This window comes from Chenopodium album, chromosome 2 (assembly GCF_948465745.1).
Source record: "Chenopodium album chromosome 2, dcCheAlbu1.1, whole genome shotgun sequence".
Lineage (NCBI taxonomy): Eukaryota > Viridiplantae > Streptophyta > Magnoliopsida > Caryophyllales > Amaranthaceae > Chenopodium > Chenopodium album.
Window position 1 is genome coordinate 79,096,529 of NC_137835.1, and position 19,667 is coordinate 79,116,195.

Consider the following 19,667-nt stretch of genomic DNA (forward strand, 5'->3'; position numbering starts at 1 on the left):
CCTCACTCAACTTTCAACCTATAAATCTTGTTTATACTTCTATTCATTTCCTCTCAAAACTACAATCACAATCATTGTTCACAACCACGACCACGACCACAACCACGACCACAACAGTTCTATATTATTTATAATGGAGTTGAATAATGCAAATGTAAAGTCAACCTCCACCCGCTCCGATGGAAGGTATGAGAGGTTTCTTGCCAAGGCGGAGGGTTATCTACATAAGTATCAAGCCTCCCACTCATCCCCGGCCTCAGATGCGCCGGTTGTAATAAATGGTGATAATGGTAATAATGGAACTCGTCATTTAGAGTTTTTTAAAAAAGCTCAAGGTTATTTAAACAAAAAAGACAAGGAAGATAAAAAAGATAAGAAGGATAAAAAGAATAAGAAAGATGAAAAAGATGGTGGTGATCATTATGAAAATTCGAGTAGCGAAAATGAAGGTCAACATGATCATAAAGAGCATCTAAAGTTGGCTCATGCCATGTTGAAGAAAATTAAAAAACATAAAGAAAAACATGGAAGACAAAATGAGGAAGAACAAGTTGAAGAGGAAGGCGAAATCGAGGAAGAAGAAGAAGAGGAGGTAGAGGAAGAAGAAGAGGGTCATTGGTTTACAGAATTAATGGAGGGGGTTAAAGAATTTGTTGAAGGATTAAATGAAGAATGAAGATGATATGCATGATGATTTAATTCATGATTGTATTAATTTCTGTTGTAGTCTAACTTTATATTACAACTTTTAATTGTATTGTAATGATTTTAATTTCTAATACTCGCATTTCATTTTTAATTGTAATAATTTTTTGTTCAAGTACATGAATTATATGATATTTGTATTAAATTTCATTGGTAAATTATTTATGATGAAGTGAGTATATTAATGCATTTTAACTAACTATGCATAATACTTGTATAGTCGATGAATGTTCTTGCTAGACAAACTAATTAGTTAATCAAATATGCGCTTCTAATTAATATTTAGAAAGGGAAATTATATAATTTAATTCTTATTAAAGTTTTTTTATAAATCCAAATGTTGATTCATTTTTTAGTTAAAATAAATAAATAAATGAATAATCGAAATTGGCTACTTCGCCATTTGCATTGCAATATTTTCATAACTAAAAATAAAAAAATTTGTGAGTGGTTCTTAATATCTGATACATCGTGAAAAAAAAAAAAAAAAACATTCGATCATAATTCATTAACAATAATAGTAAAAACTGAAAAGCTTGAGAAATAAAGTAGATATTTGTAAAGTTTTCTTCTGTTAATAAGCTCATATCCGCCAAATTCTCTCATACCTTGATTTATGTAGGATTCCAAATTTTTCTCTTACCATGAATATTTAAAAGTTGACATATAAATACATTGTAAATGAGATACCTCAAATTAAATTATCTCACATTAAAAATTCTATAATTTATTGTAACTTGTCTTTCTCTCAATGGAAGGAAGCCGCAGGGAAAGATATGGAAATATCTTAAAGAAAGCTGAGAAGTACCTTCACAGACGTCAAGGTTCCGAATCCTCAGCAACTTTAGCAACTTCAGAACCCTCAAGTGCGCCGCCCATTAAGGGTGCTGGCGACGATGATGGTGGAAGCAGTTACAAAGCATACTTGCGAAAGGCTAAGGAGTTCATGCAAAAGAAGGATGATGATAAGGAAAATCAAGCTGGAGATGGGAATTCGGATGCAACTGCTGCTGATAAAGATAAGAAAAAGCAGTATGCAGCTATAGCTACTGGTTTGTTGGCGGCAAGAAAAACACATAAACTAATGCGAAAAGGGAAGAATAAGAATGGGAAGGCGGGGCAGGAAGGCGAGGAGGAAGAGGAAGAGGAGGAGGAGGAAGAGGATGAGGAGGAGGAGGAGGAAGACGAGGAGAGTAGTGGATGGTTCACAGAGTTCATAGAAGGATTGTCGGAGTTCTTGGGCGAAGTTGAACTTTGATTTGTTTTAATGGCTCTTCCTGCCAACAAGAAAATACTTGTTTTACTACGTAGTATTTGATTTCTTTTGTTATACTAGATATTTTGTTTCCCTATAATAATGAACCATCTTTACGAATAATCGTCAATTGTCACATTGCCCTAACTTCTTAGGGTATTTTGATGTCTCAAAACAACAATGCATGTCCAAATTTGTTTATTCATCTGTTATTTATTCAATGGATTTGGTAAAATTGGAATTCACATTAATTTCGATAATTCACATTAATTTCGATACGTAGTTCATCCATCAAATTGTTCTATAGCTCGTATATGATATTAGGTAATAAGGTTTGAGGTCATACTACATTGGTTTTTAACTCTATCAAACGAGGATTTACGGAATAGGAATCAGCCAGCAGGGAGCAGCTCGTCTAGGCTCTAACAAAAAAAACTCTATCACTTTGTTTGGATAGGAAGAAATGGAAGGAAAAGAAGAGAAGAGAAATAGAGGGGGACAAAATCTCTTGTTTGGGTAAAAGATTGGGGGAAGGAAGGGGAAGGAGAGGGAGGAATCCATTTTCCCTTTCTCTATAATAACCATAATCTCTTCAAAATTGGAGAGATTTGGAGGGAAAATGGAGCTCACCTCCCCCTCCCTTTCTTTTCCCTTCCTTTCCTCCATTGTCCCTCCCCTTCTTTTCCTTCCTTCTTTGCTATCCAAACAAAGTGTATAGGGTGGTTACTACTGGGAATATGCTATCTCGTGACCTATAAGGCTACACACCTATACTGGCCAGGTTTATCAAGGAATGAACTAGTTTTGTCCATGTTCTTTTCCTTCACAAAGTTTCTTGTATCCAAATTAGCACCCTGAAACAATCTACAAAAGGCTGGAGATTGACATTGTTCAACGCCATTAACTTACAAACAAGGGGCGGACTTTGATCATTCATCTACAATTCTACATATATCAAAGCAGACATCCGCAGAACGACAATGTATGAATTTAAATAATGAACACGGTACTAAAATGTATACATATTAGAGAGAGACATGGGAACATGCCTCACAGCATTCCAATGCTGCTCTTGCACCAGAGGATGATGTTAATCTGCTGTCCAGCTCTGCTCCACAATCTCCCGGACTCTCCGGTTGTACTCTCGCTTGTTCTCACTAAACAGTCTTGCAGCCTCTGAATTTGCAGGGGAGTTGGGGTTTGGATCACAAAGCAGAGACTGCAGCAACAGGGTAGTATGTCAGAATTTTTTTGAGAAGGCATCAATGTACACAACCACAGAAATGACTAAAGATCTATTAAAACCAACATCCTAAAATTTGGGGGTAAGGCAAAGAGCATGTGGTCATTTTGACCAGGTACACCATGAGCACTGTGCACCCGGCCGACTATTTCAACAACTAACTAGAATGAATGCAAGTAGCATATTTATAAACTCAACAACTAACCTGTATGGATGTAAGAATAGCAGCAACATCATAGATTGGACTCCACTGGTTTTGTAGGATGTCCAAACAGATACTTCCGTCAGCATAAACTGGACACATTACAGGAACATGAAGTTATTACTAAGTGAGAAACACCACCTACATGAATGAAAGTTCATACAAGAAAAATGGATGTCACTTACTATTAGGATGGAACATTCGAGAAATAAAACGAACACTGGGGGGCTTATTTGGGTAATCCTCAGTAAACTGAAGTGTCAACTTAAACGTGCCTGAAAAACTCACAAACTTTTAGTTGGAGAAACTCACTACAAATCAGAAAGGTAAAGAGCTGACATTACATAAACCAAAATTTTACAATCTTATCACAAGGATTTATGATTTAACAACCAGATTTTTGCAAAGGAAAATTTGTCAAGAATAAGTCAACCTTTACGTGGTTAGCTCAAAATAAGCCAATCTTTCGATTAACTCAAAATAAGTCGACCTTTATAAGATATCTTCTCAAAACGAGTTAAAATGTGTTAGATTAGAAATTAACCGGTAGTTAAGGTAAAGTATGTCACATGTCATTGTGTGGTTGGTCCTTTTTTTAAAAAAATAATTAAAAATAATTAATTAATAATTAAATACTTATATCAAAAAGATAAAATAAACAAATAAGCTAAAAAAAACCCAGCCACCCACCACCACCGACCCTTGCGTGCCAGCCCCTCCCCCATGCTGCTAGCGACCGGCGGCCAGCTGCCTTCCCCGGCGCCGGCGACTCCAGCCACACCCTTCTCCCCCACCAACGTGACACCCAGCCCATTGCTTTCTCCCGTTCCCCCGACCCCTTTCCCCTTTTGGAAACACGAAACCCAAACTCGTTTAGGGTGGTTTCGCAAGGGTTGGGATTAGGTTTTTTGTGACGCGTTTCCAGCCTTCCATGTGGGTCGATTCATGGTGGGGACGAGGGAGGGGGTCGTTTTCTAATCGGAGAAAGGGGGGAGGAGTAGTGGTCGGGGGAAACGGGAATGGGGAAAAGGGGAAGGGTTAGGTGGGGTTGGGGGAAACGGAAATGAGGAAAAGGGGAAGGGTTAGGTGAAGGTAGCCGGCTCCGGGGGAGGGAGGTGGTCTTCGGCGCCGAGGGAGGGAGATGGTTCCAGCCTTTGGCCGCCGGTAGTTGGCACTTGGCAGGCAGTGGGCTGGCAGAGGTGGGGAAGGGGGTTGAGCTATTTTTTAAATTTTTATAAGTTGTTTATTTAATATAATAATTAAACATAATAAATTTATTAAATTATCAATAATTAAAAAATATAACCTGTTTAGTAAGTTGCAGGTCATTTTACCTATTAAAAGAAAATACTCTTAAAAGTCGACTTATTTTGAGTTAATCGAAAGGTTGACTTATTTTGAGCTAACCACGCAAAGGTTGACTTATTCCTTCCTTTTGCAAATGGAGTATATGCTATTTCAAAATGCAATTTGCTCAGCACAAATGGAAAAGGGAATAAGGGAATTTGCTCTTCAAATATTCAAAATCTACCCTTCCTAATCCAAGTACTCCAGCACAGTTTTTTACAGTATACTGAGCTCCGAGGCTATATAGAGTAAACTCCCAATAATTGGAACTATAAAAACTCTCCAACTCACAATTAACTAATTAAGTTTACACCTGGGATTGACACATAGTAGAATAACGTGCTCATAAGTGGGTAAGAGGGCCGGGGGGTGGAGATAGTATTGGGACAGAAAAGTGAAAATTGGTTGATACAACGAGAGAAAGAGGAAATTTATCAATAGCAAGTGAGACACCCATATAAAGTAGCCAATTAATATAGGAAGGACAATGAACTACCACAACCTACAAACCAATTTTTAGCTTTTAGAACAGACCTACGAAGCTCTTGACAGTATCTTTTTCACAAACCAAACAAGCCACTTTCCCCCATGAAGAGAACTACCATCCAGCATAACAGAAACAAAACCATTTTCAACGAGAGAAGTAACATATGGGAAGCAGGTAATTAGTCTCTACATGCAAAACCTTAGAAGCAACAGCTTTTCAGTATTGGACTCCAGCAACCTGTCTCTACTGGACAACCATCAAAGCAATTACGATGCTCCTAGGCTCTAATATTTCCATTACGATGCTCCTAGGCTCTAATATTTCCATATTACTTTCAACCTCCTCACATTTTACCCAACTAAAAGGAAACCTTTAAATGCCTGACTATTTTCATCACCATTTAACTCACAGCCAACCCAACCCCCATAATTTCTTTCAAAAACCCCAAAACTGCACGGTTCCAGTACTAAAAACAGTAGCTAACACTGAACTTTAAAAATCAGAAATTCTTTTATCAACTTTACAGCAAAAAAATTAGAACCAGAATCCACAGCCCACAACAACTCAGAAACTACGGTTTAATTTCAACTCCAAAGTGGTTTCATGTTAAAACACCTTTGTCCAGTCTTTTTGCCGCTTCTCGATAAAGCCATTGGAATGGGATATATGCATTAGAAAAATGAAAATAACAAATTCTATCCAATAATAATATAGAAAATACCACAAAGGACCCTTATAGATTTCCATGTCTCCAGTCTCTCCACTAGAGTATGTCAAAATTGATCAAACATAATTTCCTAGACCCTGTCAACCACAGAGTACAGAACCGCCCATGCTAAAACTAGAAGTGCATGTTCAGATAGAAGTAGCATCTATGCCTGACATAACAAAGAAACTAAATACTGCTAATTCGTGTGGTATTAACTGTTATATCTGTCTTAACTAGGTGAGAATTTGATGGACATTTTTCCAAAAGGTTAAGAAATGAAGAAGTTATCAAGGCTCAAAGTGAGCACTTTACCTTAGCTACAAGTGCACTCTTCACCTTTGTTTCTTTGACTCTCCCTCTCTTTCTTACTCTAGTTTCTTTTACTTACCCTCGATCTTTGTAGCTAAGAACTCTGACGAGGGAGAAAGGAATGAGGTATGGGGTGAGCTTAGGGAGAAGAAGGAAACCAATGTCATAGTCTTAGTGAAGCTAGTCTGCCCAATGGGGAGCATCCACTTATCAGATTTTGCCCCTTATTACTTTATCATTTAAGCTCCAAATATCATCTCAAGCAAGCTCCATCTGCTGTCCACAACCTTATGGTAAATCAATTTGTTACATAACATTGCCTAAATTACTTTATAATCTACTTGTATGCATAGCTGTTGTGGTTTTTGTTTTGATTGTGACATCGAATGATCTCCAAAAATCACTAATCTTTGACTACAGCCTTAATTTAATATCATTAAGGTCTCCACAAAACTTGGTCGAAAAATAAGCTCGTTTTCTGTTTCTTCAAATAACATACTCATGCCGTACTTATCATGGCTATAATACATAAATTATCAAACAGCACTTGCTAACCCAAATGGATTTATGAATCATCTCAATAGCATGTGCTCCATCTTTTGGACCCATTTTCATGATTTTATCATTACTCTGGATTTATTCCAAAAATCACATTTCAAGCCCTCGATATTCCTTTTGCCTTGAAATAGTATCTCAATCCATAATCTAATAGCACGTGCTCCATCTTATTAAACCGTTTTTCATGATTTTCTTATTATTCTGTATTTAATCTAAAAATCACATTTCAAGCCCTCGATATTATTTTTTTCCCGAAATAATATCTCAATTTATTTATCCCAAATAAATGACAATTATAATCCATTTGGTCATAATTCAGAAGTCCTTTGACTTGATCAAATTACTCTCAATAGTCAAACTTAATTATTCACACACACACCACACAGTCACTCAAGCACGTGCGACACACACTATAAAATCCATATCATTCGTGCATACATGTATCGCACACTATCACATAATTACCATTTCATTTTAATTAATGCAAACTTGATTAGTATTCCTTTCAGATTTTACAGGTTTTTATTAACACCAATAGTATCGCAGAATCAAATGCATTCACATTTATCACAATCTTATAGTGGGTTTATTAAGAACTAGGGTCTACAGCCAAAGTATTGGTTTTTATTCTGACTTTTAAAAATATGAGACAGCTGCCACGCTGCATGAGTTCTTGCTGCAACTACAAAGTCCACAACACATCAACATCAGATGCTGCCTAAGCTGTGATAGACTTGCGTGCCCAGGACACCAATTTCCCTAGGATATTAAGAAGCACCTCCTCTCACTGGAGTACTTCCATACTCAGCTCATTCCTTTACCCCCCTAGATATCCTCTCGTAAAAGACAAAATCAAATCCAAGGATAATAAGAGCTTATTTGGGTTACACCATTACAGGTAAAAGAATTTGCCTTTTCTTCTTAATTCTCCAAGGAAAACCAGTCAGATCCACCCTAACCTCATTTAAAATCTGCATTATTTTAACTCTCCATTAGCCGAACCTGTGCCTCTTGAGCACAGCAATGATTATGCCTCAATTTGACAGTCGATTCTTGATTCTATCCTCAAATTTCGATAGATGCCCCTCTATTTCCACGGTAAATCTCTGTAGGATTCTAAATTTAATATATAACCACACTTAACCCAATATATACATTTCTGCCACAGTTATCCTATAAACATGACTGTTCCTGAGCTCTACACTAATAAAGATGGTCAAATACTATCCTGGGAAATGATTCTAAAACCTAAAGACAACTAGCGATCACATAGTATTTAAAAATATTTCCATGGAAACCAGCAAAACTTGTTCCAACGCAAAAGGAAATAATCTTGATCAAATAATTGTTATGGATGATAGGACTCCAAATTTTCAAATCACTAACCCATAATATCCACCCCACTCCAAACCATATCTAGTATTACTATATCTTGAATTCCTAATTAATATCCTCCTTTGTATTAGATGCGCGCTCCAATTATTCCATTTAGCTCCAACTAACCACAAATCTCGATTCAGCCCAGCCATACAGGAGCTAAATCAACCAGTATATATGATTATAATCCTCAGCAGATGAAGACAAGGAGAAAAATTCCTTTAATGAGCCTTATCCTACTTAAAGGTTGAAATTAGTCAAGAAAAGAAAGTCAATAATAACATAGGTTTTGTGATTTTTGAACAAGAAACAAAATTACTTCTTCCGTTCTAGTCACAACGCATTCCTTTTAGAAAAATTGCAAATTAATTGCAATAATTTTATTTAGCCAATGATACCGTATATCTCTCTCCACATCACATGGGTCATTCTTTTTATCTCTCCCTATCTCTCTGCTCTCCTTAAATCAATGCATCCCCTCCACGTTGCAGTAAAAAGACGGAGGAAGTATTAGTTAGAAAAACACTTTAATAAGATCAAAGAAGGATGAAGATTATGATGCTATCCATATCCCATTCATCTCTTTATAAAATACTAATGATATGCAATCGTAAAAATCAAGTATAACTAAACAAAGATAGAGAGAGTATTTGATTCTTCAAGCATATTTCTCTGGTTGTCTTCTAGATGTGTTTAAACAAGAAAAGCATGCCTATCAGAAAATTCTACACATGCAAGCAGATACGGAGAGAAAAAAAAAAAAAAATTTAAAAAATCATGCACTCATTGATCAATTTCGCATGTTAGAAGAAAAAAATTATATAACAGCCTTTAACAAATTGTCGTTACAATGATGTTCAATGTACCAACTTCTAAGTACCTCCTAGACACACGGCCATAATGAAGAACTGAGACGGAAAATGACAAAAGACTTAGATGATGGTCAACAATAACTACATACACAAAAGAACCATCTGCATTAGTATAATACCAAGACTACCACTTCAACACACACAGCAATCACTTTAGAGCAAAAATAACACAAACTTTCTCATTTTATTTGGGGGGGGGGGGGGGGGTGGTTGACATTTATTTTTGTACTTTAACTTGCTCACCTCCATCCCACGGAGTGTCATCTGGACTGCAAAAATAAACCAAAAACCAAGAAAAGTCAGCTTATTCATCACCTATAAAAAGCGATTACTAGCACATTAATTAGACACAAAAAGGGAGGATAGTTACCCAAATATGACAGCATTCCAAAGCATAATGTTGTTATCATGAGGTGCTCCACTAATGCCTGCAGGAGGATCCTGTTGCAACCTCTTAAAATCCCTCATGAGCCGCTTTCTTGAGGGAGTAGACATCGTAACTACCTGTAAATATCACCATCATTAACAGAATTAAATCCTAATAATACAGCTGCAAAGACACTCTATGATAAGTTGATAACAACTAAGATTCTAAGAACAATTCCAAAAAAAAAAACTCATTCTCTGATTGGTTAATCGCGCTCATCTCATTAAGGTATCCATATTAACACAATAGCAAACTTCTACAATGAAAATCAATCATCACCAATCAATTCTAAATTGAAAAACCTTATTGGCAAAGAAACACAACGCGGTTAAAAATGAACGAAAAGTCAGCTTGCCAGTGTTCTCCCACCTATAATACTCAGCCTACATTTCTCACAATCAAAAAACAACCACACAATTCCCAATCAAACATTCATGCAAACAACCTCCAAAAACAGATTCAAGAGCTTCAGAAACCCAGATAGCGTTAAAATTCAGCGATAACAGGAATCAAAGCATCAATTTAATCAAATTCTAACCCTAACACCTAAATTCTCAACTTTGATCAAATTACTTGTTTCAAATATACAAAATAGCAACAGTAAATCATTACACAGCAAAAAAACAACACAAAATCAACAAATTTCTGCAATATGCTATGAAATTAGAGACCATAATTATCTTAATCTGAAGCTGAAAAATCAATTGATCAAAAGAAAATTGACAAATTCAAGACAAATAGAAGAGAAAAAGAGAGAATTTACCCCCGATTAGAAGATTCGATGAGAATTTTGCTGCAAATTGATGACTGCTGGTGAAGAAGAAAAAGGAGGAGAGAGAATATAAATAGGGTTTTTTAAGGGGAGAAGGAAGACAATAATAATAGTATGATATCACAGATTCCTTGATATTTTAGCTGATTATTTTGATTATTGTAATAATTTTAATGCTAATAATAATAATTAAAATGCTAATTAAAGTAGGGCCTGTTTGGCTGATTTTTTTTACAAGAGTGACTGAGAAAGGTTGATGATGATGATGTTTCGAACTTTGAAGGTTGGGGGATGTTAGCTTGTATGGCAAGGGTGCAAAGCTTAGCTTGTGGATTAGGGGGCTTGCGCGCACGTAGCAACACTAGTAAAAGTTCGATTTAGAATGGATATCTTTCCCTGTTTATGACTAGAGTAAAGATTAAAGTTGATTCTGATGCTTGTGTGTGGATAATATGACTAGCATGAGGTTGCGGAATGGTTTGGTCATCGATAAGGAAATCAATTGCAGAACTTTAGTGAGATTATGTGCTTTAAATAAGTGATCACGCAATATCTATAAGCATAAGTATCACAGCTCGACACACACGAACGAAGTATGAAGCTTTTATTACTCCGTATCATTCATAGATTATCATCTATAACTCCATCGAAAGCTTTATTTGGAATTACAAATTTACAATATATAAAGTCAATTAATGTCGAATCTTCTATAACTATATTAAAACATAAGCACCTGGCCTAAGTGATAAAATAACACATGTTACTTTGTCATTCAATATTTTCCGGCCCATTTTCCTACTCCAAAGTAAAGCAATCTTAATGATATACTTCAATTTCTATTTGACATTTTTAATTTTTATATATGTTTGAACCTTTAATTCCATAATTATTATAATTTATGAGGGATGATGTTTTGTTTTGGGTTGCGGCAACATGGTAAGTTTAGATAAGATCAAAAGCCAAAAAAAGAGCAAGCTACCATAGATTTAGGGGGTTTGCGTCGGTGGCGGTGTGGTTGTGGTTGAGTGCAATGGTTAGAGGTGGTGGTCCAATGATGAAGAGGGATGCAATTGTAGGTGTGGTGGAATGGACATGGTGATTAGGGAAGAAATATGGGGAAAATCAAAGCCATAGGTCTCTCACGTAGGTAGTGTTGGCCTAGCTAGAAAATCAAAATCAATGACAAGAATCCGGGCAAAGTTTCTAGTCAACAACAACAAGCAACAAAAAACAATTTGAGGTTCCATAATGTCATTAATTTTTCCTCACAAATGACCAACATAAAGATTACTTTGACAAATTTTCCTAAAATTTAAAAATATTAAGTTTAACATACATAAGAATACAATGTTTTAAAAACCCAACCCCGGACTTGGTTGAGAGTTGAGACCATCCCTTATACGTAGTACTTTCTCTGTTTTTTTTTTTAATGCATCACCTTGATTTTTGCACTATTCACATACTATGGTTTACATAATTTTTTCACTTCTATAAAGTAAATAAATGTTATTATAGAAGTGTAATATATTATTAGATCTGTCATAATGCCGTATAAAATTAAAAAAATTTGCGTGCAATTTTGGTCAATATCATTCCATTAGTTTTTTTTTTTTTTTTTTTTTTTTTTTTTTGAGGGAATATCATTCCATTAGCTTTTGTAAGATCAAATAGAATAAAAAAAAGTGTTTAATGTGTTTCAAGTTTGAGAGAACCTTTAATCTATCTCTCTTACATTGATTGAAAAGATATTAATATCTCATATTTATTTTTAACAAATTAACACATCATTAACTTGTAAAAATATGTAAGTAATATAGCTAGACAAATATACAATTATATTAGCATTATATTAGTACATATATAGTCAATCTTACAAATTCCCATCCACAATCAAACTAAAAAAAATATTATCAAATTATATATATAATCACAGAGTATGTAGAAGATATAAAGAAATGTATGATTGAAAAAAATAATAAATAGACTAGTTCAAAACTCCTATAAGACTTGAATATTAAATTATCTCACTAAATAATAATAATAATCTACACATCACTGTTAACTTTTTAATTTAACAATCTACAATTTACAATAAGCTTTTCAAATATTCAATTTGTTTGATTTATATTATCAGGGGAGGAAGATGTGCTTTTAGTAGAAGAGAAAGGCAATGAAGAAGTAAGAAACATATGGCTACTTTGAGCTAATTCTGAATTTGGTGCAATAGGAACTTTGTTGGACAAGCTTGAAACACATCCATTAGTGTCCTTATTGCTTGTGGATTGAAATAATGAGCTATTTGTAGAAGAAGTATGGCGACCGCCTCCTTCATGGTGACTATTGCTTGTGTAATTTCCAACTATTTTGCTATTAGCATTGCCATTATTTCCATTGATGAAGGATGACAAAGTGGCGGTTAGAATTGATTGGAAACTTGGATCTGAAGTAAGAACCTTAGCTGCTTGAGCAAATGTATCATGATTAGGAGGATTATTATGAGAGATATTACTGTTTTGCAAGAGATTACTTTGAAAATTGTATGTATTATTATTTGATGATCCAATATTATTTAGTGGACTATTATTTAGGGTATTTTTGATGTAGGATTGAGTTCCATAGCTAGGTAATAATCCATTAGACCAAGAGTAAAGGGGATTATTACTAGAATTTTCCGAAAAATTGAAGGTGAGATTTGTGGAAGAATACCTTGAACCTAAATTTGGACCAACCTTATTGAATTGGTTATTATTTGTGGATGATAAAGGGGTTGAAGTAAGGTCTAGGGTTACTGTAGGGTGTATAGGAGTAGGAGAAAATGTAGAGGAATTTGGAGAAAAAAACGGATTTTGTTCAGAATTATTGAGGATATTGAACTTAAGGCCTCCATGAAGTTGCTCTCCAATAGGTGTCGTTGTGGTGGTCGTAGAAGGGGGTGATCCGAGATTTGAAGATGTCGACGATTTAGACATTAACATGTAGGCTGCGGCTGAAGTGGTGGAAGCCATTGCGGTTGCTGAGACTGGGAGTGGATGGTTGTGTGCACCTTCATATGTGGTGATCAAGATGGACATGTCTTCAGCACATCTTTGCACCTATATTTTTCATGCAATAAATTTAAATCTAGTTAGGAAAAAGAGTTTATATATATAGCATATCAAAAAGTAAACTAGACATAAAAAAAAAAAATGGCATTATACTTCATGTACTATATATGGAGTGTTACAAAAATTGTACCTGTTTTCTTACTGGACATGATGGAGCAACCGTGCAACGATAATAAGCTCGAGGACAAGGGTTTCCTTTAGCAATCTTTTGCCCATACTTTCTCCATTGACATCCATCATTCATCTAACAAAATTAACAAAAAAAAATTAGTCAATAATATAGAAATAATTATTAACCGTATTAAGATGATATACATAAGATAATATAAAAATAATAGTGTATATTTAGTATAGTACTTCATTTATACTTACAGTTGGAGTGTCACATCTAACTCGAACTGAAACTCTAGCTTTCTTCATAGGGGGTTGGTGTACTAATTCATCATCTCCATTACTATTACCACCACTTGTAACATTATTACTCTTAAGAGCTTCACCATCTTTCGTCTCATTGAGGTTTTGAGGATGATCCGTCGTACTTGAAGCTTTAAACTTGCACTCTAATCCTAGATCCAAGCTTCTCTCATTAGCTTCCATGTCAACATTTTTGCTATGATTCGTCGCTAATTTGGATGGTGAACTTAACTTACTATTAGTATATCCCTTCTTAGAGTCGAGACTTGGAGATCTACCTAGACTAAGGAAAACAAGGTCTTTATCTGCTTCTTCTTCTTCATCATCATCATCACATGAAGCTCGAGGAGGAGGAGGAGGAGTTGCGGCCATAGCCTTGAGTTGTTTTGAGTCTTGTTGAGAGATTTCATAGAATTTGCTTTGTAATATTTGATAATCACTCATCATTTGATTTAGGTATTGTTTAAGCCTTTGGTTTTCTTCCATTACTTCACCTATTTCAGCTTTTGTTGACTCAAGTTCTTTGCCCTATATCAAAGCAATATAATGTGTAAATTAAATAGAATTTAATTTATTAGAAATAATAGTAATGAATATTTCTAGTAAGATACTCCTACAATAATCAATAATCATAAAATCTTTAAAATAAAAGTATTCAATTATTATACTAATTAATCTAAGCTTCTTAGCTTGTGCAATGTTCAACTATCATGTTTTTGTATTGTAGTAGCTATATATAGTGAAGAAGAAACCAAATGAAAGAATGATGGTAAATCCAAATATCCTATACTATGAAAGTTGGGTTGAATTATACTAATACTACCTCCATTTTGTTTAGTTGACACGTTTTGACTTTAGCACTATTCACACACTTGCTTTAGATTTTTGTGACTTATACGTAATGAAAATTATAGTCATCTGAGATCTTGTTAGATTCGTGACGATATATAGTTATACAATATCAACTTTTTATATTTTTTTTTCTTATAGGTAATTAAAGATATTAATTGTTGAATTTATACATTGATAAACGTGTCAACTAAAAAGAAACGGAAGTTTTATATGGATAATCTTATTTTTGTTTCATAAATGAATGAAATCGTGTAGATAGTACGAGTAGCATGCTAATAAGATGGGAGAATATTTTTAAACGACTGGTAAATCGTACTAGTATTTAATTTGTGAAAAATAATTACATATAGTCTTTCAGGGTTTTTTTTTTTTTTATTATTTTTTTTTTACATTGCATTGGTAACAATTACGGCATGCGGAGGACTATAGTACGGAAGTCAAAGAGGGTTGGATATAGGGAGAAAACAAACAGGGTATATCCATATATGTAAGAAATGAAAACATCGAAGAGACAATATTCAATATTGTACGTTTGATTTTTATAAAAGTATCTGGCAATTTAGCATGTACTCCGTACATATATTGACTTAAAAAAAAAAAAAAAAAAAAAAAAAAAAATCCCAATTATATTTGCTAAAAAAAAAGAATTTCAAATGAAAATGTGAACCCTTTCCTATTGTATTAATAGCAATATGTATACTATGTATTTTATAAAATACAAACTTTTTGTATAAAATATAAAAGTTACCTCTTTCAAAAAAAAAAAAAATCACCTATTTTTAACATATGAAATTTACTCACTTTACAAGAATTACACGTATAAATCACACATTCACTCATAAATAAAAGTATATAACCATGCAAATATTACGGATCATAAAATACAAAGTGCGGAGTATATTTCAATTAAATTACCTTCCAATTAAAAATAAAAAATTATAGTTACCTTAGCTAAATCTAGTTAAAAGTTAACCTATAATTGGCCGATGTACTATTAAAAAAATAGGAGTAATAATTAATGTAAACTGGTCGAGTGTACATACACAAAAGTTTTTACTTTTATCTTGAATTTTATACTAATTAACCTTTTATTTAGGTTATTGAATATCCCATCCTAATCTCATCTAAATGAGTAAATAAACTAAAAATGAATTAATTTAGAATTAGAGGCAAAAAATTCACGGTTTTTGTTTTTGTGTTTTTTTTTTTTTTTTTTACAATAAAAATAATATTAACTTTTTTTTTACAAAAAAAAAAAAAAAAACCCTCGGTATCGATTGATTAGTACTAGTCATAGGGGGAAATGAATCTGAATCTAAATATATAAATACCAATATACTTTTTTTTTTTTTTTTTGACACAATAAATACCAATATACTAAGGATTATTTATTTATTTTAATTTTTAGTTTTGCTATCTATCTAGATTTGAAGGTTTCCAAAAAAAAAAAAAAAAAAAAAAAAGGGACCATCATGGTAGATTTACAGCATAGGAGTACGTAATACACAAACGATAATCAATTAATTACCTGTTTATTAACGTCGGAATCTTTCTTAATATTATGCTCAACAGTAGATTGTGTCAAACTTTCATCCTCATTTACAATTTCCTTTCCATTATTCCCACCTCCATCATTCTGCAATCAAATATGAACAACAATTATAAGCTTAGAGGCTTAAAAATTCAATTAACAAATTATATTACGACCTATTTTATTGTTTTAGATGACAAACAATTACGAGTAATACATCAATAATAATAGATGAATCGGTTTATAAATTATATGTATGTATACCTTATGAGTTTCATCGTTGAAGCTAGTCGAGGGAGACGATGATGGATCAATAACCCTCTTACGACGATTATTGTTATTAGAATCTTTCTCTTCCTTGATTTTCCCTTCATCTTGTGAAGAGTTTGCTCCTCCATGTTGTTGTTGCTTCATACTCGTCGTCGTCATGCCTTACTCTTTCTCTAGCTCTCTTTGTTTTTGTTAATTGTTTGTCGTGTTCAAACTGTAAACTGTGTGTGTTCGTTAAATTATCCGCCTCTTTAAATTATAGAGGCAAGCAATGCAAGGGAGCCTTAACTGTTTGACTTAACCTATTTTTATATTTCTGATTACATTTTATTAAAATAAGTTGCAACTATATGAGTTATTAATTATTAGTCTATTTTATACGAGTATTCAACATTATCGACTATAATACTATTATAATAATATAATAAGGTTTTATGTCCTTGAAAAACTCCCTCTTTCAATTCGTATGTTACATGTTGATCAAGGTACACTTATTATTACCCTCATCTTTTAATTTGTTTAATTTTCATTTATTACAACTTGTAAGTATTTTGTTTTATAAAGTATCATGGGATCACAAAAGATATATAATGATTGATGTTAAAGGCGAGGTTGAAGGGACCTCTTAAGAATAAAACCTAACATGTACTCGTTAAAACTAAGCTAGTTGATTTTCTGATGTATATATTGAGTTGAATCTCTCAATAATTAAGTATGACTTTACCCTCGAGTGATGGAATGTATTCGATATTCGATTACCAAATTTGATCGATACAGCAGAGTATCATATATTCTAAAGACAATAATTATTTCAAAGTAAGTTGATCGTAATAATACACAAAAATCCTTATTTATCGTCAAATAAATATTACTTCTTTCAAAGAGTAAAACAAGAAATAATGGCGTCTATTGTTATGTCATCGAAAGGGTACATCATGCACATGTACGCCATACCTCCCTCGTGAAAAGTATAGGTTTTAATGTGGCTCATCTATATAATATACGAAGTATATATTATTCCGATCCATATATATACCATACTATATTACTGTGGAAGATTAATTATTAATTTAAAATGCTGTATTATCAAGATATTAACATTACTTCAACTATAAAACTAGTCCAATTCAACGATTTAAAATTAGATTAACAAAAAAAATCCTATCATTTACATCAGAGTTGAAATTTTGTCAGCTGAAAAATTGGTTAAAGAAAAGAAGTGGTACAGAGAGAAGACTTTTTGTACGAGTGAACGTTGAAGTTTCGTACATTACAGAAGTCACATGTTGCCGAAAGAGAAGGAAGTCGGATATTAATTTTTAAGGTCAAACTTCAACTTCTAAATTCTGTCTTACAATTTTTTAAGCCATTTTGCCTTGTTAATTAATTATAAGGGTTTATAATAATTGCATAAAAAGTAGTACTACGTATAAAACTATGAATATAAATAGGAATAATATAGATTTATTTGTTTTTTTTTTTTTTTCTATTTTTATTTATTTATTTATTTATTTTTATTTTTATTTTTATGGCGGCTCTTCTAAATTGGAAAAGGGATGAGGTTTCAAGTTCTATAAAATAGAAAAAGTCTCTACACCTTAATGCTTATTTATCCTTTGCAATTAACCTTTTTGTAGTCTTTGTAATTATATTATTTGTACTTAAAAAAAAAAAAAAACTCCATACCGTTTATCAATTGCTTTAGGTACATGTGTACAATTTTCTTCAAAAAAAAAAAAGGTATATGTGTACAATTGTATATAAGTCATAACTTTGATCATTAATTATTTATTAGGAAAATTTCACATTTGCTACCAGCAAAAAGACAATGCTTCACATTTGCTACCCCTTTAATTTTTTATTTTGAATTGCTACCACACAAACACACTAACTGTTAAAATCACTACCACTTAACGGACACCGTTAGTATTTCCGTTATCACCACCCAACCACCGTCCAGCCACCACTGCTCAACATCAAACCACCGCAACCACTGCCAATCCGGCCACCACTGTGTTGCCTGAGCCCACTCCCTGCCTCGACTCCGACCACCCACCCTGTCGGCGCCGCGTCGCGTTCCCAGCCCCCTCAAAAACCCGATCTCACCCCCGTCTCTCCCCTCAAAAACCCCCTCGATCGCAGCCCTTCTCCCCTCGAAAACCCCCTCGATCCTAGCCCCTCTCCCCTCAAAAACCCCCTCGATCCCAGCCCCTCTCCCCTCCCCTCGAAAACCCGATCCCAGCCTCGGCTTCATCCCCCGTTCCCTTTTTTGGCCGCGTTGCCGTTCCTTTATCAGCCACAAATCGCAATTCCCTGCCACCCAAAACCACCCTAAGCGAGGTTTCGGGCAAGGGGTTTAGAGTTACGGTCGTCGGTTTTGGGTGGGGAAGGGGAGGGGTTCGATTCCGACCAGAATCGCCGGCGCCGGCCGCAGGTTTGGGCGCTGGCCGCCGGTAGGGGGAGGGGGGAGGGTGGCTGACGGGGAGGGCTAGGGTTTTTTGGGTTTTTTTATTTTTATTTTTTAATTTATTTTTTTAATTATTTAATTTATTTTTAATAAACTTAACGGAAATTCTAACAGTTTTCGTTAAGTGATAGTGATTTTAACAGTTAGTGTGTTTGTGTGGTAGCAATTTAAAATATAAAATTAAAGGGGTAGCAAATGTGAAGCATGATCCTTTTGCTAGTAGCAAATGTGAAATTTTCCTATTTATTATATTTAAATATAAAAAATACAATATAATCTTCCATCTTTATATTAATAGAATTGAATAAATTAGTTATATACACACTTTGTATAATATAAGAAGAAAAAAATAGCCTTCGATCAATTAAAAAAAAAACTTTCTCTGTTATTTTTTTTATTGCACCATGAGTAATTTCTCGCTCGTCAATTTATTACTTTGTCTATTAATATATTTAATTATAATATACTTTTATAAAATTATGTAGTATAAAATGTTGAAATTTGAAAAGTAGCTAGATTTCGAGACGAACCTACTAGATCCTGCATTGTTGTGTTTTTCTTACGAATAAATCACAAAATTTGGTCATAAAAGATTATGTGATTAGTGTAAAATTCTTTAATTTATGGTGCAATAAAAGAAATACGGAGGAAGTATATTTTTATTACTACCAATTTGGACCATTATTATTAAATTCAAGTGCATCATCCAGCATGGTGAAAGAGTAATATAATTAACCTTCATTGCTAATTTTAGAGTAAAGATCTT

General features: G+C 33.8%; 2 protein-coding genes across 2 annotated transcripts; both read right to left on the reverse strand.

The window, feature by feature from the left end:
- Positions 1–2,825: 2,825 nt before the first annotated feature.
- On the reverse strand, positions 2,826–10,405 carry LOC145601977 (ubiquitin-conjugating enzyme E2 2-like). The gene is made up of 6 exons (XM_081658079.1): positions 10,255–10,405; positions 9,435–9,568; positions 9,308–9,333; positions 3,591–3,680; positions 3,409–3,497; positions 2,826–3,179 (listed from the first exon to the last, which is right to left on the reverse strand). The coding sequence occupies exons 2-6, from the start codon at positions 9,557–9,559 to the stop codon at positions 3,051–3,053; spliced, it is 459 nt and encodes a 152-aa protein (XP_081514205.1). The 5' UTR covers positions 9,560–9,568; positions 10,255–10,405; the 3' UTR covers positions 2,826–3,050.
- A 1,748-nt stretch (positions 10,406–12,153) lies between these two features.
- LOC145576732 (WRKY transcription factor 72B-like) lies at positions 12,154–16,593 on the reverse strand. Its single transcript, XM_081634451.1, has 5 exons — positions 16,429–16,593; positions 16,162–16,269; positions 13,740–14,309; positions 13,498–13,611; positions 12,154–13,355 (listed from the first exon to the last, which is right to left on the reverse strand). Exons 1-5 carry the CDS (start codon positions 16,591–16,593, stop codon positions 12,372–12,374), a joined length of 1,941 nt encoding a protein of 646 aa, XP_081490577.1. The 3' UTR covers positions 12,154–12,371.
- Positions 16,594–19,667: the final 3,074 nt, after the last annotated feature.